The sequence below is a fragment of the Parasteatoda tepidariorum genome, chromosome 4 (genome assembly GCF_043381705.1).
Source record: "Parasteatoda tepidariorum isolate YZ-2023 chromosome 4, CAS_Ptep_4.0, whole genome shotgun sequence".
Taxonomy (NCBI): domain Eukaryota; kingdom Metazoa; phylum Arthropoda; class Arachnida; order Araneae; family Theridiidae; genus Parasteatoda; species Parasteatoda tepidariorum.
The window spans coordinates 10,683,948-10,708,632 of NC_092207.1; the positions used below are offsets into that span (position 1 = coordinate 10,683,948).

Sequence of the window (24,685 nt, forward strand, 5' to 3'; positions counted from 1 at the left end):
TTTCTTGTCAACTATTTAAAATAAATATATATATACATATATATATATATATTATAAATATTTTTTATTCATTTATTCTTTTAAGTTGCAACATATTTTTGGGAAAATAAAGTAATACTAGATGTTGAGATTTTGATTGGCACTTGAAGATCCAAAATTTGATTTGATTGTAGAACTTTTTCAGTATTTTAAATACTTTTTCAAAGTTTTAAAATTTGTTTTAAATATACTTACAACCTTAAAATATTAAATAATGTTTTGCTTTTCATTCCTCTAAAATCAAATTCATTTTTGAGGAATGAAACACTAAAACAGTAAAAATCCCATATAATGTTAATAGACACGGAGACCAATTTTATATACGTAACAAATATATATACTTTTATGATTGAAATGGATTTCATCAGACATTATTTGACACAAAAATAAGAACATATTTATTTAATGCAAATAGGATTTGCACAATTTTGATGCTTTACGTTTGGTATATTTGACTAATTTTGTATAAAATGAAACAAAATATTCTTATAATTTCAATTAATTTTTTTTTTTTGCAACTTTTTTAATTTTACAGCATAATCAATTTTGAAATCTCAAAAAATTTTTTAAATTTTATGCTCTAAATTCAGGTCCTTGTTTTGAAGTAAATATTCAAGTAAACCTTTTTGATTCTGATTTTGCCCAGTTTATAAAAATTATCTTCCCCATATAGAAAAGAATATTGTCATTGATGTAGGAGTAACGAAACTATAACGGAAATCTGTTGGTGAAAAATCTGATCTGTCAGGGACGTGCCATACTTCTTTTGCTAAATTGTTATTTAAAATATTAAGCCAAATGTAAAAGTGTGGCAGATTAACTTTTTTTAATAAGTATTTTTGATTTAAATGCGTGAAACACTCTTGCAGAAAAGTTAAAAATGCTTCTAGATGAAACAAAAGGAATGAATAAAAACCTGTACAAAAAAATAATTTAACAGCATTTAGTACTTAAAAAATAAAAACTGGCACATTACAGGAAAAAAATCTAAAAAATTCTCTTTATAAGCCAATCAATAAAGGGAGACATTGGAGAAGTTTCAAAAGAACTTATCTGGTTTTAGGAAGATGTTTGCTTACTGACAATTAACCTTTAACAAAGCACACTCCAATCAAAATCACAAACAATTGATAGTAAAGAGCACTTGTGCAAGAAAAATAAAAAAAAACATACTAAATAATCATCAAATGTAGCATTCAGAGTTTTCCTAATCCATTGGAAAGCATCCTCAGCATTCCATTTCACTATTTTACGACTCTCTGGGGAGATATTTCTGAAAAATAAACAAATTATAGAATTGTCTTTTGATTAAACTTTTTGCACCATACTGAGTGCCGTGAGATAAAATTAAAAGTATTTTTGAAAAATTCAATAATAAAATCAAAAATACTATTTTTACTAATCCATAGTCAGTGATACATCTGTTAAATACTGGGTAATTCAAAACGAATATAGCGATTCAAACGGCTATAACTATTTATTGATAAAATTTACACAGAATGTAGAAGGAACTTCAACATTTTGTATAAATGCGTCACAGATTTTTCTAAGCAACTTCCCTTGGTCACCCAGACACCATCTAGGCCAGGGATGGGCAAACTACGGCCCGCGGGCCAACTGTAGCCCGCCGGAAGGTTTTATCCGGCCCGCGGATAGAATTTCAATTTGCCGATCAGTAGCAAATATAAACAATATACATCCATTTTCTTGTCAACTATTTAAAATTATTCATGTTTTTCCTTTTTTAACAAAGTACCGATGACCTTTTTACCTTCGCTATTTTTGTTCTACAAAACATAAATTGATGGAAATAATTAGCACAAACAGCTTTAATTGGTAAAATGTTGAAAGCAGAAGTTCTTCATAGAATAGCCTTAGATTGGCTCTAACTAGGGTTTGTATTTCTCGAGGAATCTAATACAGGTAAATTGTACTTCACATTTGGCAGACTGCGCATTTTAAGATCCAACGAGCGGACAATCTAACAATCATCTGAAGCAGTTGTTTCTAAATGTGCCAAAGTTTTATGAATCATTACCAAAAGCTAGTTTCTTAAAATTAATATTTCATGCCCAGAAAATCAGCGCTATGTTTGCTTAATCTTATACATGTGAACAGGAGTTTTCAACTATGAACCTTAGAAAAAATCATTTCAGAAGTAGACTAATAGAAAAGCATTTAGCCTTGTTCCTTAAAATAAGCACATCTCACTTCGAAACTTAATATAAGGAACTTTTAAAAATGAAATCACAATTTTATTCATCTCACTAAATATTTAAATTAAAACTTGTATATTGCTTTTTTTTTAAATTTTGAAAGTTTTATTTGGCCCACCCAAAAAAATTTTTCTCGATTTTTGGCCCTCGACCAAAAAAGTTTGCCCATCCCTGATCTAGGCGGTAGTCCATTTCCCAAAATACATTCGAAAGCATTTGTCCAGTTACTGACACAAGCGCATTACAAATGCTTTCTTATTTATTAGAGCCGCGATGGCTCAGGGGATAGAGCGTTCGCCGTCCAATGAAGCGAACCGGGTTCTAATTCCAGTAAATACGAATTTCGCATCCCGCTTGCCCCGACCACAGTGTAGAGGTGAAATATCCTCAGTGGTAGACGGATCATGGGTTAGAGTCCTCTTGCTGTCAAGCTAACCATGGGAGGTTTTCATGATCTACCTCTCCATGTAACGCAAATGCGGGTTAGCTCCATCAAAAAGTTCTACAAGGGCAAATTTCTCCCAATACTCAATCCAGGAGTTCCCTTGTCTTCTGGATTGGGTTCTAAATTACAAGGCTATGGAGTTGAACATTTGAAGTCGAAAACCCATAAAATTGGGTCGGCTGTTCAACGACGGTTATAAAATAAAATAAAATTGTTTTGATTAGGGCCGAGATAGCCTGGTTGGTGGGGCACTGAGTCCATGTACGAAAAGTAGTGGGCTCGATCCCCATCGGCCAAAAACTCATGTGGTAAATGGTGACTGATGCACATTAAATCTGTCGAGTCACTAAGTTCTCATTACAAATCATACCTCTGATGGATATTGATCCAGAAGTTTCCTTGTCTTCCGGATTGGTTCAAAATTACAAGGCTACAGAGTTGAACATTAGCAGTCGCAAACCCAAAAAACCGGGTCGGCTGTTCAACGACGGTTATAAAAATAATATTTCTTTTATTGTAACAATTTAATTGTTTTGATAGAAATTGATTGTAACACTGACGAAATCTTTTCAGCACTATGATAACAGAAGGACAATTGTTAAATTCTAACGTGCAGAATGCTTTCTACACTGCACTCGCCATTTTCACTAATGAACTCGGGCATGTGCAGAATTTCGCTTCACTGCACCTTGAGCAATGAAATTTTGAAGTTCATCTACATTCTTTATTAATCTTATCAATAAATAATTTTACATTAAATAGTTATAGCTGTTTGTAATCGGTAAATTCATTTTGAATTATCCAGTATTAATCAGAAAATACAAGAATAAGTTCATGCATATCTTCTTAAACTACAACAAAGACTAGTTTAAAATCAAATAGTCAGTTTGGCAATAATTAACAAGTAATTTTAGTATTTAAAACAAAGTAATTAAACAAGGATTATGAAAAATATGCTTGGCACATCAATAATAAGAACCACAAAATTTATTATATATCACAAGACATGAAAACGTCATTTTAGACCCAAATCAGTCTGATTTTCAATGCGGGACTTTAAATCAGAATAATTAATAATTAATTTATTAATATAAGATAGATAATAAAAAATGCAATGCACAAAAAAACTTATACTTTGAATTTGAAATCTGAAGGCAAAAAGTACTGATAAAAATAGATTTTAAGAAATAGACTTCTAAACACAATAATTTCCTTTCTTCTTTTTTTTTTTTTTTGAAAAATAAAAAAAATGACGTAAATTTTGAATTGTACATTTAAGTTATCACTTTATGTGTTCAAATTGTACTAATTCTTTTGATAGTCAATGCTGTTTCTCCATCGATTTTTTGACGGTTATTGCTACGAAATTTTACTTGGTTATAAAAATTCCAATATTTTTAATATGATATTACAATACGCGAAGTTGAGAAATCACTTTTCGACTTTATTTATTTATGCCAATAAATCCAAATGATGTTGCGATAGTGTTTTTTGGCATTTATAACAACCGATTTTCATACGGTTTGTAAAACTGTAATACATTTACTACGATATTGCGACTCATGAGTAATAAATTGCACATTTAATTTCACTTTTTTCGTAAATCTAAATAACTTTTGATATTTCTTAAAGGCAGTTATTGATACGGTTGCCATGTGATTTTAAAAATTCCATACTTTTACTATATTATAACGACACAAAAGTTTCAAATCACCACTTTTTTGACGCACTTTGTTTCAGCCAATTTTATCAGAAATCCAAGCTATTTTTCAAAAAATTTGCTCTCATTATTTTAACCACAATGTTATTACGACAACCGATTTTCTAATTGCATAACTAAATAACTGCTTTTTATGCAATTTATTTGTGAATATTTAATTCTAAATATTACATACTTTTTCATTGATTCTTTTTTGGCAGTTAGTGTTGTGCAAAATTTTCAAAATGATTTAAAAGTGTATGAATTTTTTTTCTCCCCACAATACGATCTAAACAGGCTGTCCTAGATTTGCCACATGTATAGGCGAATTATGCTTAGACGAAAAAGTACTCTTTGATCCGTTGCTTAAAAAAAAAATATTTCATAAAATTAATTGAAAGGGCATCAAAAACATTTTTTGACATAGTAGGAACATTTCTTTCACAAATCAGCTGCTAGAAATTTAAATGGTGTATTTAGATGAAACTTCCAAAATAAAAAGGAAGCCTTACTAAGAATGAGAATGTTAATGAAATGGAATACCTGGACTCAATCATTTTCTTTGCGGCTTCCGCGTATTTCGAGAGTTGCTTACGGGCATCCCCAGAGAACTTTGGCCTCACCAACTTGATGGGTATATCATTCATGATCTCTCTGAACATAGACTGTGACACTTCAGGGTAACAAACAGATGGGAAGAGGGGATCACTCCCCTTGTCAAGAATCTTCCTCTCCATGAACCACCTGTTGAGGGATTCTTTGGGTGCATCAATGCCTAAAGGAATGAAACAATTTTGTTTCAATTACTATGGAAGGGTTTTATTGAAAATAAATTTAACCTTAAGAGGATGATATACCATGGGAGTAACCCTTCAAGGCAAATTCTCATTCGCCTACATAGGTAATTTTGTTTGGTTGTTGCAGAGAATTATGCACATTTAGAGACAGCAAGAAGACTTATAATCTATTGCAAGTTAAGAAAAAACCATAATCCATATGGAGAAAGCTTGATAGTGTCTAAGTGCATGCCAAATGAATGTCAAACTCCCAGCACGCAAGTATATCAACATCAACTCTTGAAAGGATGTTGCACAGCCTTCTTTTTGTTTGCTTTTCTAAATCGTTTGAAATAAGGAAAACAAATCTTATTGAATAATCAACTACCAGGGTTGCCACTCAAAGCTGGAAGAGAAATTCCCCGTGTTTCTCTTGTACACATTATACACAATATATTAAGAGAAAAAAAAACAGAATCATTGTGCTTTTGTATGAGCCGTAATGGGATAACTATACCAGTTATAATTGCTGAAAAAACTTAAGAGAAAAAAGGTACAGCTGAACATACTTAAAACAAATACTGCTATAGTAAATTAACTAGTTTAATATAGCTGAAATATCATCCTTAAATATCCCATAGATTGCAATTTGAGTGGTTAACATTTTTTAAAAGACGAAAATACAAAACAAAATTTCCAGTTTCTAAAGAAAAACTCAAAAATTTTTCTGCATTTTCCCAGTTATTTTAGGTGATTTTTAAATTCCCTGTATTTTCCAGGTTTCTCCTGTTCTTCTTGTGGAGTGGCAACCCTTAATAAGAATTAATAAAGTTATATCTATAAATCATAACAAATATACGCTTTTCTGTTCGAATTCATTAATATTGTTAATAAATATTGTTTCTTGCAAATGATTGTTCTTCTACAGCGAAGCAAAATTAAAAATTCTTTATCTCTTATTTGATTTGTTAAGGGCACGTTAGTCTAAGAAGTGCAATTTTTAGTAGTCCAATCAAATCCAATGCTCTTGCAACGTCATACAGTTGTTTCTTTTTCAAGAAAGAATGTTCTTGTTTATCAAAATACGTTGCCAAGTCTGGGATTCGAATAAGACTATGAAATAATAACCTTTTTTAAATAATTCCATGAAATATATCGTAAAAAGATAGCATGAATTAATTACATTTCTGTTTGACATGTTTAACATATAATATATTGCTTTTATATTGTTTTGAAAGCATATTTGTATAATTTAATAGTGAAATGAAACAGAATTAAATGCAGTCATGGATGATAAGTAGGAAGTGCATTGTAATTATCTTAGAATGAATTATTTAAACATTGTTAAATGTTGCAAAAGTTGGATATAAGGAAATTTTAAAATATTAAATTTTAGGGCATTTTTAAAAATACGTTAAAAAAAAAAGTTTACCTTCTCGAGAGTGGCACATTTCTTGATACTGTTGGCGTAACTTTACCACCAGGACAGCTCTGTATTGCTCCACTTCTGGATGTGGTGGTGGCAACAGTGAGGGAGAACGTTCCCAAATAACAACATTCGTAGGGACCTCCAAATCCCAATAACCACTAAAAATAATAAATTCTCTAAATATATATTTTAAAAAATAGACTTGATTACTGTTACAAAGAGAAATTCTTTGTACAGATGCTTTACAAATAATTTTTTTTAAAAAAGAAAGAAAGAGAAAGTAGGCAAGTCAGTCTAGTTCATATAAATTTTTGAAGGAAAATAAACTAATAAAATAAGCTATTAAAGTTCAGCAAAAATTTACAGTAAAAGTTAAGAATAAATAAAATTACATATCTAAAAATGCACAAATCATGCAAAATGTCAGCATAACAGTCTGTATTTACTAATTAACTTTTTAATGCGATCACACAAATAATCAGTTGGATTGTTTAATAATAGTTGCAAAAAAGCTGGCTTTAAAAAAAATGGGCAAGATGGCCAGTTTTCATTTAAAAACCTTTATTGGCATTTTTTCTTATTAATTTTTTACCCTTAATTAACATCTGCGTATTTAAATTCAATTTATTATTTACTATTCAGTACAAAATAACTAGCATTTGCTTTGAAATTACAATACATCAGATGTCTAATACTGCAGAAAAGTGCAACAATATTTAATGACCTGACGAAAACAATCATTAATATATTACATTTTATATAATGGCACAATGATTTAAAAGATATTGACATCCTTAAGTTACAAAAATTTGACTTTTAATTTTTTAAAGCAAAACTTGGCTTTCAGTTTTATAACATAATAATGAATAATTTAATTTTAGTTTTTATTTACCTATATCATGTAAGGAAAAAAATAATAAGGCAGTATTGAACTATTTAATAAAACAATTCTTTAAAAATGCCAAGCAAAAACAGAATAACAAAAATTGAAAGTTTCCACAGTGTTTAATAAAAGTAGCTTACATAAAATAAAAAATTTCAATAATTTATTTTAGCACTAGTTGAATGTCCCCTCTTCGTACAGGCTGAATTTAAAAAAAAAAAATCAATTCAGGGGTGATTGGAGCACAAAGTGAAAAACCCTGAAAATTTTGTGCAAAAAATCAAAATCAATTTATATACCATACATGTTTCATATTTAGCATAACTTTTAGAACTAACATTTATAATTAAATTACCTACTAATGCAGAATATCACACTTTTAGGGTAACTAATTCGAGAAAAAACCTACTATTTACAAAAATCGCGATATTGGGTTTCAAAATTGCACGAACATGAATCGTGATATTAGACTTAAAAATTTTGTGAATATGAATCGCGATATTGCATTTTTAAACCATCGTGATATATGGTTTTAAAAACGCGTAAACGAAAATCGTGATATTTGATTCTTAAATCACATGAATATGATTGCAATGCGCAGCTTTTAAATCAGGTAAGTACGAAAATTGATGTTTGATATTAAATTTGCGTGAATAAGAATCCAAATATTAGCAGATTCTGGCGCAGTTCCAAATATTTAAAAAGGCGGAAATCTGCCAAACCAAAAGAATCAAATTGGCGAAAGAATCACGTAGGACGTAATTCTTCGCGTAATTAGCGAAAGAATGTATGTAAACGCCTCGTTAACGAGATTTAGAAGTTTCAAAATTTTGTTGGATATAAGTTTTTGATACGCGAAAGTTCACAACCGATGATCTTGAATCTTGATTTACACGGAACTCTGCTATATTTGTACACAAATCACATGCCCCGCTCATAGTATTTAGACCCGGAAGAATTATACGAAAAACCCGGAATACAATCACTCCTGTCAATTAATCAGTATTATCGGGTTGTCTGGCCAATTTTGATGGTGATGTGCATTAAAATTTATAAATGAAATAAAATTTTAATTACCTCAAAAAAAACTTTTTAGCAGCAGGGGGCATGATGCAATCATCAGATGCTCTTCTTTTATCTCCGATTCTGGGGAAAGGTGGAATGCTGAGTGGAGTGTGTGGCGTGTGAGGAGGGTCAGGTGACATCTGAATGCCCAATGGGTCTGTTGATGGATCGTACTGTAACAGTAAAAGCAATTAAAAAAATATAAAACCTTTTTTTTCTGATTCAATGTGAGAAAAATAGATTTACAGAAAAGGAAGATAATTTTCCAATATTACATAAATATATAACACANTAATTCCAAGAATTTTCTATGACTTAACGAAGTTACTATTTTCTCCTACAAAAACACAACAATAAATTTAAAAAAGCATTATAATAGCATTAATTAAAGTGATAGGTATAACCAAAACTTATATACTATGCATCTTTATATTTATGAATTTTAAATTTAAAAAACAGAGTAAAGAAAGAGTTGAAACAATAAAATAGCTGAAAAAAATACAAAAGCAAATAAATTTTTTTTCTTTTTTTCTGCAGAATTTTATTCTAAAGGTACTTTTCTTGTTTATCAGAAAGGAAAGAAATACTCCCAATTTTTCTGTTTTCATTTCGGAATTAAAAATATTCGCCAATGACTGATTTGCTTCGGCTAGAATTTTAAATTAATAAAAATTCTTGACTCACAGAGGTTTAAAAGATAATTCGCTCTAGAAATTATGTTTTTTCTTTCATTTTTTGAAAGAACACCATAATTTTTAAAGAACATGATAAAAACATTTTATATTCTAATAAAATATGACTGAGTTATGAATTCAGATATTCGGAACAAGATGAAATTGGAGGAGGGGGGGGGATTCCATTTTAAAAATTAGATTTTTCGGCAATCTAAATCCATGATTTTTTTTTTAAAAAAATAGTTAAAATCATGATAAATTTTGCTCAATACTGAAATTCATGACTTTCCAGGTGCGTGGATACCCTGTACATATATATATATATATATATACACACATACATATGGGGTCTTTCTGAATTTTTCTGAGAGGGACCTATTTTGCAAAAATTAAAAATTATATTAAATCAACATAAAAATATGGATTTATCGTTTCTTACGGGATACAAAAATAAAATTTGAAGAAAAAGTAAACTGTGAACATACTGTTTTTCCTAAAGTTGAATTTGGGAGGGTACCGCTAAACGGTAGTAAATTTGTCGAGGACAGGCGCCTGTATATATATTTTTTATATACAAAAAAAGCATCAGTTTTTTTTCATTTTTAAATAAATTCAACTCATTAAAATTATTAATTTTCAGCTAATATGTAATTAAGTTTACTGATAAAAAACTGCTTAGAACCCTAGTGTTTATACAAAAATTATATTTGCCGCTAACATGAGTAAATATGCGTGCGCCCCTTCTTTAATCCACCTGTTGTGCAAGCGACCCTTCACTCAAAAAGGTTGTACATCCCGATTGTATGATAAAACTGAAGAGGCGATGGATATTTAATAATGTAGCATACTTACGTGGCCAAGTCGTGGCATTTCCCATAAAGATTCATTTGTTACTTTATTAAAGAAATAAGGCCTGTTCTCCCGTTTACTCCAGAATTTCCTCCAACCAGCTTGTAAGAGGTCAGGTGGTAGGTCATGTACTGGGTCAATGGAGCCATACTGATTGGGGGACATCAATGGACCACTTTGTGGAGAAGGCACAGAATTCAAAAGTGCAGTACTACTGGGCATTTCGGCAGGTACAGAATTGTGTCTGCGAAGTATTGGAGATGCAATAACTGAAATAAATAGTTAATAATTGGAATGAATTTTTTTGCAAGAAAATTATCCTTTGGACTAAACAAAATTTTATTTCTCACTAATTTTACCAGAAATATATAATTCATTCACCTTTTAAATAAATTTAAAGTTGCGAGAATATTAAAAAGAAAGAAGGTGATCTCAAATATACATAACAATGGAATCGAATGTCCGGTTTCATCCAAGAATTAAAAAAAAATCCTTAACCATTTCCCGATTAACCATATTCCCAATATTTATTAGCCCGGGAAAACTCTGGCGTAGCAGAATTTTTCAGTACGTTTTGTTTTATCAAGTTTTTAATCGGCCGGAAGTAAAATAAGAATAATCTGCTGTGATTGCCCAGTTTTATTGATTAGTTTTGCTGTTGGATTGGGGGACTACACACGCGTTTTGTGTGTTCATATGAATGGATTGTAGGATTGTATGAATTTTGTGAGATTGTACGACGGTTGCTGAATTTACATAGAAAAAAAAAAGAGTTAAAAAAATGGTGTATCACTTAATTGGCGTTTGGAAAGTATCACTTTGTGTTGTCCCTTGTTTTAAAAACTATCAAAGACTGATATTTCCTTTTGTCTGAGATAACTTTCCTTTCCCTTTTGTCTGAGATAACTCGGTATAGTGTAAACTGATGTTAAATTAAATGTTTCTTACGCATAAAAAAATTTATATTTTAACTTAAGACTTGCATATTATGTTTTGTTTTAATTCCTTGTATTTATTAATTAAATTTCCCCCACAAAAATTGGCGAAGGAAGCGGTTAATCTTCATATAATTAAATTGAAGCTCTCACGAAAAATACATCATACACAAACATATTTATATCAGTATCTGTCAGAATAATGGTCAAGTTCAGTGACATGAGAGATATTAAAAAACAGCTTGGAGGATAGCCATATATCTTTTTTTTTAAAAAACAAAACTTATTTGTGTCATTCCATGGCAATCATCGTTGGCTAAACAATGTGAAAATATTGCAAAACATTAAATTTGTAGAACCTATTTGACATTCCTAATGAATTTGCACACTAGGTAACATTCAAATTTTCACAATTGTTATAAAGGAACCCAATCCAGAAGGCAAGGGAACTCCTAGATCAAGTATTGGGAGAAATTTGCCTTTGTGGAGGACCTTTTTGATGGCATTCGCATTACAAGAGGAAAACCACGAAAACCTCCCACCGTTAGCCTGTAGGCAAGGGGATTCTAACTCATGATTCGTCTACCACTGAGGATATTTCATGCCAGCACTATGGTGGGTGCGAGCCTGATGCGGAATTCGTATCGACCAGCCATCGCTGGGATTTGAACCAGATTGTGTATATATTTCGTTGGAAGGTAAATGCTCTATCCCCTGAGCCGACATGGCTTCACATTAATAATTAAAATTAACAATTATAATTTCATTCACGATATATTTTTAACGTGAATATATTTTTGACAACCCAGCACAAAAAGCTTAAAATGCTGAAAAGCATAGAGTAACACAATAAAAAAATTAAACTTTTTATATAAAAAACTAAAAAAATAACCTGGTTTATCTGTGGAAGCTGTATCAATCCAATCAGAGCGTGTGACATCATTAACATCCAAGAGTCTGGAAGAAGCACCAAGGTTTCTTAATTCATCTTCATCTAGTGAATGATTTCTAGCACCAGGAACTGTTGACATTTTCTTTGAAATGCAAACACCTGAAACACATATATTAAAAATCAATAAATGCTCAATAAGAAATAATTTTTCTACTTTATAGCCATATCACTAGCATTTTTTACTCTTTGAAATAAAAAAATAATTACTGTACTTTACAGACAACAAATCTTTCTCGAATTTTTAATTTTTTCTTTAAAATTTATTACCAATGCCCACACATGTTTTACAAATGGCAACTCTTTCAGGGGTCACCTATTAGATGGGCCAATGTTGCTCCCACAGTAAGGACAGATAGAACAGAAAACAAAAGAACATTCATGCCTCGTCCAGGACTCAAACCCAGCACCTTTCCAGGGTTACCACTAAAATTTGGAAAAAAATTCCCTGTGTTTTCCCTGTATGTGTTACACACAATATATTAAAAGGAAACACTATCACTGTGCTCTTGAATGGAGCTATATTGGGCTAACTATACTAGTTTTGATTGCTGGAAAAACTTCAAAGTAAAAAAGGTACAGCTGAACCATGCTTAAATAATGCTATAGTAAATGAAATAGTTGAATATAGCTGAAATGTCTTCCTTAAATATCTCATAGATTGCGCTTTAAGTGGATACTATTTTTTTAAAGACCAAAATAAAAAACAAATTCTCTGTATTTTCCCAGTTTGTAAAGAAAAACTCAAAAATCCTAGCCTTTTCCCTGTTAAATTTGGTGATTTTGAAATTCCCTGTGCTTTCCAGGTTTTTCCTGTTCTCCCTGTGGAGTGGCAACCCTGCTTTCTGATGCAGGGCCAGTTCCCTGACCTCAACATAGTCCGGACAGCATTATCTTATTTTTAACTTAATAATGGTGGATTGTGTGTATTTAGGGCAGGATTTGAACTTTGAGTTCAAACTTAAAAGAAAATCAAATTTTCAACAAATTATAAAATTGAATGTTCAAAGTAAATTATGAGCAAAACATTTTTATTAAATTAATTTAAACAACTGACTCAAATATTTCTAACAATCACTTTTTTATTATGACCCAGACTTTGAAACTTCACAGTGAAGTGCTGTAAAAAGTTTTAATTTTGTTGTATAATATTTTTATTCCTGGCTTTTTATTGCATTTTTGTGTTTGATCACTGATTTGTTCAGATTTGATATGCATTCCACTGAGGTTAAATTCCTTGTGATCTAAATCATTTTTAGCATTTTTTTAGGCAATTAATGATTTAAAACAGACTAATTGCCAGTCAGAAACAAATTGGATCAGAAACGAACTGGTAAAAAAAATTGTTTAAGCGCCCCAATTTTGAATTTGTAAAAATTATATCAATAGTTTGAATTACTATCCTCACTAGTCCAGATGAAACAGGAATATTTTACAGGTTTTTCAAGTAAATCTGATTGATAAACACATATTTATAATTCTGACGAGAGATAAAAGTCCTGAATAAGTAAAAAAAAAAAATCCTGAGGGAAGCAAAGCACCGGAAAACAATTAATGGTTTCTGCTGAACTTCTCTAATTTTCTCAAAAAAAATTATTACTTTTACAAAGAGATTAACATAAAATAAAAACTACAAATATTATTACTGTAAACATACCTATCACATATCAGGATGCGTAGCTAGATTTTTTAACAAAAAATAAGTACCTTTTAAGTACTTTTTACATACCCAGAACAAAATAAGCACCTTCTAAGGGCTTTTAAAAAACGTAAATCAAAAATAAGAAACTTTAAGCAGTTTTTAAAAATGATACGCACCCTACAAATAAACTATTTGCTTGATCTGAATTCTTTTTATAAATTTTAAAAACAGTAATTTAAAAAAAAAAAAATACACCAAAAAGAATTTCTTAGCCAAATGATAAATTTGATCAGAAAAAAAAAGCAAACACAACTTAAATAAAAATTGAGAAACTTCATAGGAATTAAAGAAAAAATTTTAACGATTGAATGTTCTAAAGCAGCATTTAAAACAACGTTCACGATAAAAACATCATTTTACCACAGTATCTTTAAATGAAAAGGAAAAAGACATTATTTAAATGAATATGTGATGAATAAATGAAATTTAACAGGATTTCAATACTAATTTAAACTTAGATATAAATGGAGGCAGACATATAAATGAATAACACATAAACATTAGTCTACTATAAATTAGAATTTCATTACCTAATATTTCCCCATGGCTGGATACATAAATACAGCTATCAAGATGAATTAAAGATCAATGGTATCATTATCTTGGATTTATTAATATGCCAACTGGGATGAAAATACTACTGAAAAAGATATGAAAGACATTTAAAAAAATTCGCTTTTGTACAGATAAAATAAATTACAAATGCAGACAATATAAAAGTTACATTCTTATAGAGATGAATATTTCTGTGGGAAGATTAATAGAACATTTTGCAGGGTTGCAAAAAACCCAGGTTTTTCCATGAAAACCTAACACGGGTGGGTTTTTCATGTTTTATTGGGTCTTTTTTCAAAAGAGAGGGCAGGGATAATCAACTTATTTTAATATTGATGATTAAGTATATTTTTATGAATTGGCTTAAAATATAGGTAATTAAAGTGCAATTAATAAATAATACAAATAAATTGGTGCAAAAGTCTGAAAAGTTTCTTCTGACATCACAATACAAGATACTTACATACATCACAATTTGAAACTTATTTTAACGCAGGATTACTTTTTATTTATATTTTAATCTTAAAAAACATTTGAGTAATTTTTTTTTCTTTTTTGCGTAGAAAGAGAATTAAAGGCTGACTAATCAATGGCCATACAGTCAAATCTAGCCAGGAAGGTGACTTTCCAGTCACCAAACACTGTTAGTTTTTTCACCATAGGTTCATTTTTTTCGGCTAGACTACATATATATTTCAATAGAATAGCTCATTAATATAACAGAGAATAAAAAAATTTTTTTTTTAGAAAAACCCAATTTAGGGTGAGTTTTACTCGGTACAACCCGCCCACGTTTCACTGGGTAGGTATGTAGGTCTTTTGCAACCATGACATTTTGTTTCTAAAAATTAATGTATTCTTTCAGTTAATAGGGTCTGTTGGTTCAGAGCCACTAAGAAATAATTATCATCGTTCGGCCAGAAAAGTAATTAATATAAAGGGATGGTAATTAATATGAAGGGTCTTTCAGTTTCTTGTTTTGCATTAATGTCACAAAATAGCATCTTTAACCATAATTGTGAACATTCATTATAGTATTATTTTTTATTGAAACTTATTTTATTAAAATTCTTTAACAAAAATGAAAAAAAAAGGTGCATACATGTAAACAAACCAGTTTTTTCATTATAAATCTTCAGAATTACCAAAAATGAAATCATTAAGACACACAACAAAATAATTGGAAAATGAGAACAAATTATAATTTTTTAAAAATCAAGTTAGTCATTGTTAAAGTACAGAAACATCTGTTCTCTCACAGAATCTTTCTCTTTTGAAAAAATACATTTAGTCTTCATATAAAAGTTCGCATTTTAATTTAAGTTTTTTCTGTTCCCATTTTAAAAATTTAAACGATAATTTGAAGTGAATTATTAGAAGGAAAAATAGGCTTCAATTATCCATGCACCATTAGTTCAATAACTTACTCTTGCAGTTTAAATTATGACAAAAAATATTTATATATTACTTAATATAATATATAGTAAACTAACGATTATCAATTAGATCGAATAGTGTTAAAATTGATGGTACCTACAGCAAAAAAAAATTTTTTTTTAATTTAAAAATACACCTTTTACACTTCTAAAAATATAAAACACATCTTTATAACTTTCCCTTCACGCTATATAACCGTATTTTGAAAAATAAAAACGAGGAAAGCATTTTTACAATTGTTGCTATCTATACATAAATAGAGAAATATTTATATTGAACAGTAAATAAACAAATAATGACAATCCTATAAGTAAAGAAAAAATAAAATTTGCTTAGAAACAAGACATATCAAGGCTTCTAGATTTGTACAGAACCACTAATTACTAATTGTTTGAACATTTTCTAAACGTCTTTGCTTATTTCTTTCGTACTAGACAAATTTTGAACTCAACTTAAATCCTGAAACATAGGTTTGTCATTTAAACAATAAACATTATTAAAAAAATATACATTTATTTTTGCGGTGTTTTAAGGTATTTGATGCAATTAAGGGCATTTTTTGAAAAAAAAAATGTATTCCATCAAAATAAACGTTATGACTACAGATGTAACTAATAGTGATTTGGCAGATTATTCAGAGAAAAAAATAGACGGAATACCTAATATAATTTAGAAAAATAGCAATATCTATTTTTCTAAAAATCATTCAGAAATATTTTTTTTATAGAAATAATGTAGTCATTATTGAAAAATTATCAAAACTTAGCTGTATTATTGGCATGGGGTAAAGGAAAAAAACATTAATAGAAATATTTTAGATAATAAAAATAATTCGAAATATTTATGATAAATAAAATACTTACAGCTATTAAAAAAAATTAAGTGGTAAAGTTAGAAAGAAAAAAAAATAACAGAAAAAAAATATCCTCTTGATTCTTAAAACAAAACTTCAATGCTAAAAAATAATATTTCCCAGAAAACAAAATTATCCAGAGGACATTAAAAGAGATAATGTTTACCAGAAAATGCTTTTAAAACTGCAGCGCGATTATAAAAACATCTATAAAAACAAAGATTATAAGCAAAAGAAAATCAATCTAAACGTTTCAAAGAAAATTTAAAGCTAAATATTTTAGTTTCCTAATTACCGTTTATCAAAGAAAAATTTAAGACTAAAGTCTAATAGAAATCATCTTAATTGCAGCATCATAACAAAAACGTCTATAAAAACGCAAGTTTTATAAAAAGATAAAAGCTAGATAAAAACCAAAACAAAAATCATCTTAATTTTTAGAGAAAATACTTAACGATAAAATTTTAATTTAACTCTTCACATTGCCGTATTTGTAGAAAAAAAGGACCATAAAAGAATAACGTTCATTAGAACGCTCTTTAAAAAATTTTATCATAATAAAAACCCTAAAAAAGAGAAAAATAAATTTAAAAAATCAAGAGAAACAGAAAACAATTCGTTTTTAGTTCTGAAATATACCTCTCTTTCAAAACATAAATTAACGAGTTTGTTAACGTGACAAATGGGTGTAAAAACTATTTATAATAATTTATAATGGAAAACATGAATCAGTTAATTCTTTATTAAATCTATTAAAATTTCTCCCAAAAATATCAAATATTCGTTACATCCATAGTTCTAACTGCGTTTAATTTTTCTCATTTTGATTTGAAATAAATAAAGAGGTAACACGCATATTGTTTAATGTTTCTTTAAAGATTCCCTTCGCCAAATATAAATAAATTTATGATCACGAAACGGGGAGATTTCCATATCATGATCTGTGGCAGAATAATCGCCAAGTTTCGGCAACTTCCGGGCAGCGGCCCACGAGAAACTAAAAAAAGCATCATAAAAAGGGACCAACTCGAAAGGTATAACTCGTACCCACTCTCACACAAACATCTAAGCTTTTTTTTTTTTTGTTTGCAAGTTCAAATTCTATTTGACATCTTGGCGATTGTAGTTGGCGCGACAGATCACCACATGTCCCCCATGAAACTATCATTTTACAGATAAAAATTTCATCATCTCAGATAACTGAAAATTAATATTTCAATCTTGAATATTGATCATATTTATGGTGCTTCTTTGCTAGAATTTTGCTATATGCTGAAATTAATAGCTTAAGAATCAATGAAATTCAAAATTTGTAAAACTAATATAAATTTAAAACCATAGTTATAATAATTTTGGCTGAAGAGAGCTTCGAATATAAAACAGCTTCTAGTTAAAATTTACTATCATTGCATTTACTGATAATGTTCAAATTTGAACTTAAAACAATTTACAACAACCTCAACATTACACATAGTTCTCCAAAAACTACTAACAATACTTGTTTACTATGACTTGTGCAAGATGTGAAGTCAGATATTATGTATCTAAAAGTAATACAACTGTTCAATTGGTCAGTAAATAAATTAGGTTCTTAATTATGACACAATCCTTATCAAAAAGTGTTATTAAAAAAACTGTAAATTAAATAATATAATTGAATTACTAATATCTTCTTCAGAAAGACATATTTGACAGTTCCCTCTGAAACAGTCACATTATATAATACAACTGTTGTATGGTAATGAATGTTTTTCAGCCAATACAGAGTCCTTCAGAGTGTATTAACTTTAATCACTATAAACAAGAATATGAATCCGTGTTTTGGGTCTACAGTTCAGTTAAAACTTTTATCCTGTCAACATCCAAAAGATGTATACAAACACACGTGCGATGCCGACATTCTAACACTATTTTAAGAGCTTATTAGAAAAAATACAACTCATTTTTCTTCATCATCAGCTGCTTCATACATATTACAATGTATATATAACGTATCACACTTCAAAAAAGACAGATAAGACTATTTCATTCATGATTTAAAAAGAACTCAACAAACATAACCCCATCTGTAAACGCCATTTGCCTCTTTAAATGATGCTTTTGTCACGTGACCCTCTTGTCATTCTATTAGCCGTTGGTTCTCCCTTTAAAATTTTCAACTATTAACTCGTAGTCTCTGGATACCTCTACTTATTGCAGCAATCAAACTTTACGAACTTAAAGAGTAATAAAAATGCAAAACAATGCATTTATCTTCCTTTTTTTTATAAAATGAAAAGAAAATGGACGTTGCTTAGCCGCCGCTGCTAATAATTAATAGATAAATCTTATTAGCTTATTTTATCATCGTTGGCATCGTTATCGTATTCAGCATTTCTTTTTTTTTCCGTTCCCCCGGCGTTTTTTAATTACTTTTGGTGTTCGTAAATTCTTGTCTTTTTTTCTCATTCGACATTTACACGCTGTCCGGAAAGAACGGGGTTTTTAATTTTAGCTACATAAGGATACAAATTTCCTTTATCCCATTGCACCATTGTCAGCTTCAATCTACGTCTCAATTTCTATGGGAGAAGTTCATTTTTTTCATCTCAAACTTACAGTCTGACTGTTTTATCTTAATGAATAGATCTTACTTGAGCTGATCTACTAGATGTAACAAATTATTTTTTAAACGCTTTAATTTTTAAAACAATTCTGAATGATTCTTTTTGTAATGGTAGTTTTCAATGATCACCGAAAATAGATCATTCATAGGAAGTTACTGAAAGGAATGAATAAAATCTTACTTTCTTCCACGTTCTAAGAATATCTTTTTCAAGATCTGAGTAATGTTTAACTACTTTCACGGACAGAGCTTAAATAATAAAACAAATATTAAAGTCATAGTTCAATCACTATGAAAAACTGAATTTTGTTGGTAAAATTCTTTCTGAAATTTCTTGAGAATCAATAGCTACCATGAAGTAAAATTATTTTAGGATGATTTGTTAGCTTTTTTTTAATAAGTCGTTTAAATTACAATTTAGGGCTCGGATTATTTTATAATATCCCATATAGCACAAAACCGGGGTAACTTGTCATAGATGTACATTATCGATAACAACTTCCCCCACATTGGTGACCCGGACGTGATGTGCGCACTCCCACCCCGACAATAACGCCCACTTCGATCTGAACACACCTACTTCGATAGATGGTTCACATTGAAAAGTTGACTTGCTACTTGTGACTACAACATTATCCACCTCCTTGCACTGCAGCTACTCAGTCTCGATCACACGCAACGTTGGCCTGCATACACTCGAATGCTAATGGCAACACAGGAACAACCACGACAGTGAACTTAATACAGCTCTCACGATCAGCAGAAAGTACGGTGAACTTAATACATCTCTTCCGGCTTCTCACAAAACAGCAATGAATCAACTAGCGGTATCAGTTCATCGAATTCTATCAGAGATATAATTCTGGTGGGGGAGTACTGCAGTGTATCTACCACTACAAAAATATAATTCCTATTCACTAGTATATAAGACATGGTAACTCGATTTTATGGAGGGGTGCCTTTACATAGATTAAGGTTGAAATTGTCGATAATTTTCCCCAAATAAGTATTTTTAAAACTATTATAAAAAATTAATAGTTTGAGAAAATATTGCAAGACCCCGATTGTAAAAATCGGGGTGCTTGAACCATAGAGTTGAGATAGTAGGTATTTTCCTAGTATTTCAACTCTATGGTTTGAACCCCCTTACCCCTCCCTTACCCGCGTCCCTGATAAGCCATCTCAAAAATTAGATTTGGAAGAGAGGTGTTTTTGATTCAAATTTATGTAAACGATCTACTTTCTCTTGTTCTTCAAAAAAAAAATTACAATCGTGTATGTGTTGGAGATCTTAGGCGTAACCAATGTTGTTCACCATAATAATGAGTAAACAAAATCTGCGAAAGTTCATCTCAGTAATGTGTATTTTTTACAATGAAATATTTTATGTTATAAAAAGTTTTATTGCGTTGTAGTTACATAATCACTTTTTGTAGGCTTTTAATATATAATTAAATTTAAAACATATTACTTCAAAAAGTATGATCACATTAAGTTAGTTCTATTCACTAATTTTATTAAATTTAGTCTAGATAAATGACCAAATTTTTTTATCAGATTATTTATTTATTCATTAAGTTAGATAGTCAATAAATATCATATAAGAGAATTTTACTAATTTAACTGAAAGTATATATAGTTCTTTTTATGTTCATATTATTAACTAAAAAGGAATACATGATTTTTAAAAAATGCAAATGCTAATCGCAACACATTTATGCTTTAAAAGCATATTTTGATTTTAAAAAGCTTATAATTGAGACAATTTTTTTATTTTTTTTTTATTGACTGAGTAATTAGGAGTTCGAAGAATTTTAATTTTTTCTCTAAAATAAAGACAAAAATTGTGTAGTTATAATATAAATTCAAATATATAGATTTTAAAATAAAAATATACACAAATCTTAAGTAAAAGTTATTTCGATATAGAATTACATAAAATGTTTATCAGAAAATCATAAAAGCAACATTTTTAAAATCTTCCGTTTTATGATTTATTCGATGAAAGATAAACATACTGCAAATATGCAATTTACAGAGTAATGAATGCCTAAAAATTCACACCAATAATTCACAGCCAGAAATAGAGTTTGGGCCTATATAACTTTACTAAACAAATATTTTACAGAATACACCTAACACACCTTGCTGCGATGTCCTTTAAGATAGAAATCTTTTCTGGTAAAGTCTGTTAATCAAGAAAATGTTGCATCTAGTCCCTTCCATACAATGAAATTCTGTCCTACGTTCAGCGACAGACCGTCGTCAATAGCCATTGTGCAGCTCTAGTGCGACATAAATAAAAAAACCTACTTACCTATCTCTGATGGTATTTTTTCTAATGAGTACTTTACAATATTTGATGCTCTCCGAAGGTGTTGGTACTGGCGCACCATATTTGTAGTTCGCTGCTTTGTCCATTGAAAACCAGGCAGTAAAATACTTTTTTTTGTTTTAGTCCTTAATCGCTGATTTTTTTCTTTGCTAGCTACTTTCACCATAGCCCAATAATTTCAGCTCATCTCTCTCACGATACAGAGGATTGGGTTTAAATAAAATGGAAATAAATAAAAATAAAATAAAATGGCGGGAAAAAGGTTCAAATTTCAAGTCCATCTAACTACCATTAATATTAAGCTATAATTTTCAAATTCGGACCAAAAGTTGGACTCTATGAGTCGAACCACCCTACCAAGGAGGATTTTTATAAACCAAGTAGGGGGGTTGCAAAGGCCCCTTAAGTCTTTTGTTTAGCTCAACGGGAGAGGGTACTTGAAGCTAAGCACTAGCCCGATCCCCGTAAAAACGTGGTTCAACGGCTAATTCAGCGTGCTAGTGACTTACGCCTTAAGCTATGAGGTGCGGGTTCGATCCCCGGTAGAGATAAATTTTTAAAATTTTTTCTTTTTTTCTTTTACATTATATTACTTATTTAATGTGTTTTTCGATATATTAAAGAATCCTAAACACAAAAATAATTTTTTTTATTCGCGAAATTTCAAATAATACTTAAAAACTCGAAAAATCCAGGAAAATTAGTTTATTTATATTATATTATTTTTTCCCCACCTTTTACAATATTTTCAAGATAGTTTAGCAGGCGAAAAGTGTTCTATGTTTAAAATCAAGTGTCATTCTTGGAGAAAGAACGCATAAAGGAATAAAAAATAAAATAAAGTAACGGGAGAAATGTTCAAATTTCAAGTCCATCTAACTCCCTTTAAAATTAAGCTACAATTATCAAATTTAGAAAGAAAGTTGGCCTCTATCAGACGAACCACCCTAAAAAGGAAGATTTTTATAGTCCAATTAGGGAGGTTGCAAAGGCCCGTAAGTCTTTTGTTTAGCTCAACGGGAGAGGGTACTTGAAGCTAAGCACTAGCCCGATACCCGTAAAAACGTGGTTCAACGGCTAAGTCAGCGTGCTAGTGACTTACGCCTTAAGCGATGGGGTGCGGGTTCGATCCCCGGCAGAGATAAATTTTTAAAATTTTTAATATTTTTTTCTTTTGTTTTTTTTACATTTTATTATTTATTAAATGTGTTNCTTACACCTTAAGCTATGAGGTGCGGGTTCGATCCCCGGTAGAGATAAATTTTTAAAATTTTTTCTTTTTTTTCTTTTGTTTTTTCTTTTACATTATATTATTTATTTAATGTGTTTTTCGATATATTAAAGAATCCTAAACACAAAAATAATTTTTTTTATTCGCGAAATTTCAAATAATACTTAAAAACTCGAAAAATCCAGGAAAATTAGTTTATTTATATTATATTATTTTTTTCCCACCTTTTATAATATTTTCAAGATAGTTTAGCAGGCGAAAAGTGTTCTATGTTTAAAATCAAGTGTCTTTCTTGGTGAAAGAACGCATAAAGGAATAAAAAATAGAATAAAGTAACGGGAGAAATGTTCAAATTTCAAGTCCATCTAACTCCCTTTAAAATTAAGCTACAATTATCAAATTCGGACCGAAAGTTGGCCTCTATGAGTCGAACCACCCTACCAAGGAAGAATTTTATAAACCAAATAGGGGGGTTGCAAAGGCCCCTTAAGTCTTTTGTTTAGCTCAACAGGAGAGGATACTTGAAGCTAAGTAGTAGCCCGATCCCAATGAAAACGTGGTTCAACGGCTAAGTCCGCGCGCTAGTGACTTACGCCTTAAACTATGGGGTGCGGGTTCGATCCCCTGCAGAGAAAAGTTTTCAAAATTCTTTATATTTATATCTTTTTTTTTGCATTATATTATTTATTTAATGTTTTTTTCGATATATTAAAGAATCCTATATACAAAAATAATTTTTTTAATTCGCGAAATTTCAAATAATACTTAAAAACTCAAAAAATCCCGGAAAATTAGTTTATTTATATTATATTATTTTTTTCAATCCTTTTACAATATTTTCACGATATTTTAGCTGGCGAAAAGTTTTCTATGTTTAAAATCAAGTGTCTTTCTTGGAGAAAGAACGCATTATGGAATAAAAATTAAAATAAAATGGCGGGGAAAATGTTCAAATTTCAAGTCAATCTAACTCCCTTTAATATTAAGCTATAAATTTCAAATTCGGACCGAAAGTTGGCCTCTATGAGTCGAACCACCCTAAAAAGGAAGATTTTTATAATCCAATTAGAGGGGGGGGGGTGCAAAGGCCCCTTAAGTCTTTTGTTTAGCTCAACGGGAGAGGGTAATTGAAGCAAAGTAGTAGCCCGATCCCCGTAAAAACGTGATTCAACGGCCAAGTCCGGGTTCTAGTGACTTACACCTTAAGCTATGGGGTGCGGGTTCGATTCCCGGCATAGATAATAATAGAATAAATAAATAAAAATTAACCCTTGACCGATATCGTAGTTTTAAAAATTAATCTTCGGCCAGTATCGATCCCCAGATCCTTTGCTTACTAGCCTGTCGCGCTTCTAACCACGCTATGCCTTTCACACTGCTGCCGCGAATGTTAAGCTTAAAGAGCTTTAACGCGGTTACCTAATGGAATCTATTATGGGCCATTCTATGCCCCCTGATTTGATTATAAAAATTCTCTTTGATACGATTGTTTAGTATATTAAACTCCAATCTCTTGCCGAGTTTGAAAATTATAAGTTAATAATAAGGGAAGATACGGGGTGATTCGTATGCTCGTCTGCGGAGCCGAAATTTATCCGTTATTTAGCAATTATTCGCTTTTTCCCAAAGAAAAATAATAAATTTTATATATTGAGCACCTCATTCACGTAAAAATATTGAAAATGACATCAAAAAAACAATATAGAATAAATAAATAAAAATTAACCCTAGACAGGTATCGCAGTTTTAAAAATTAATCTCGATCTGTATCGAACCCCAGATTCTCAGCTTACTAGCCCGTCGCGCTTCTAACCACGGTATGCCTTTCACATTGCTGCCGCGAATGTAAAGCTTAAAGAGCTTTAAAGCGGTTACCTAATGGAACCTATTATGGGCCATTGTTTGCTCACTGATTTGTTTATAAAAATTCTCTTTGGTACGATTGTTTAGTATATTATACTCCAATTTCTTGCCGAGTATGAAAATTATAAGTTTATATTAAAGGAAG

The 24,685-nt window shown here is 30.2% G+C and overlaps 1 protein-coding gene across 2 annotated transcripts in view; it reads right to left on the reverse strand.

The window, feature by feature from the left end:
* The window catches only part of LOC107442386 (mRNA (2'-O-methyladenosine-N(6)-)-methyltransferase), a 41,898-nt gene extending 23,181 nt beyond the window's left edge, over positions 1–18,717 (reverse strand). The window contains exons 1-8 of one of the 2 annotated variants that reach the window (XM_043053337.2): positions 18,170–18,717; positions 14,192–14,301; positions 11,903–12,061; positions 10,079–10,344; positions 8,565–8,725; positions 6,608–6,762; positions 4,943–5,174; positions 1,213–1,312 (exon numbers count right to left, since the gene is read on the reverse strand). In XM_043053337.2, the coding sequence (XP_042909271.1) occupies positions 1,213–1,312; positions 4,943–5,174; positions 6,608–6,762; positions 8,565–8,725; positions 10,079–10,344; positions 11,903–12,041 (1,053 nt within the window). In that variant the 5' untranslated portion in view covers positions 12,042–12,061; positions 14,192–14,301; positions 18,170–18,717. The remainder of the gene's footprint in view (positions 1–1,212; positions 1,313–4,942; positions 5,175–6,607; positions 6,763–8,564; positions 8,726–10,078; positions 10,345–11,902; positions 12,062–14,191; positions 14,302–18,169) is intronic. The other variant, XM_043053343.2, reaches the window with a different exon arrangement.
* Positions 18,718–24,685: the final 5,968 nt, after the last annotated feature.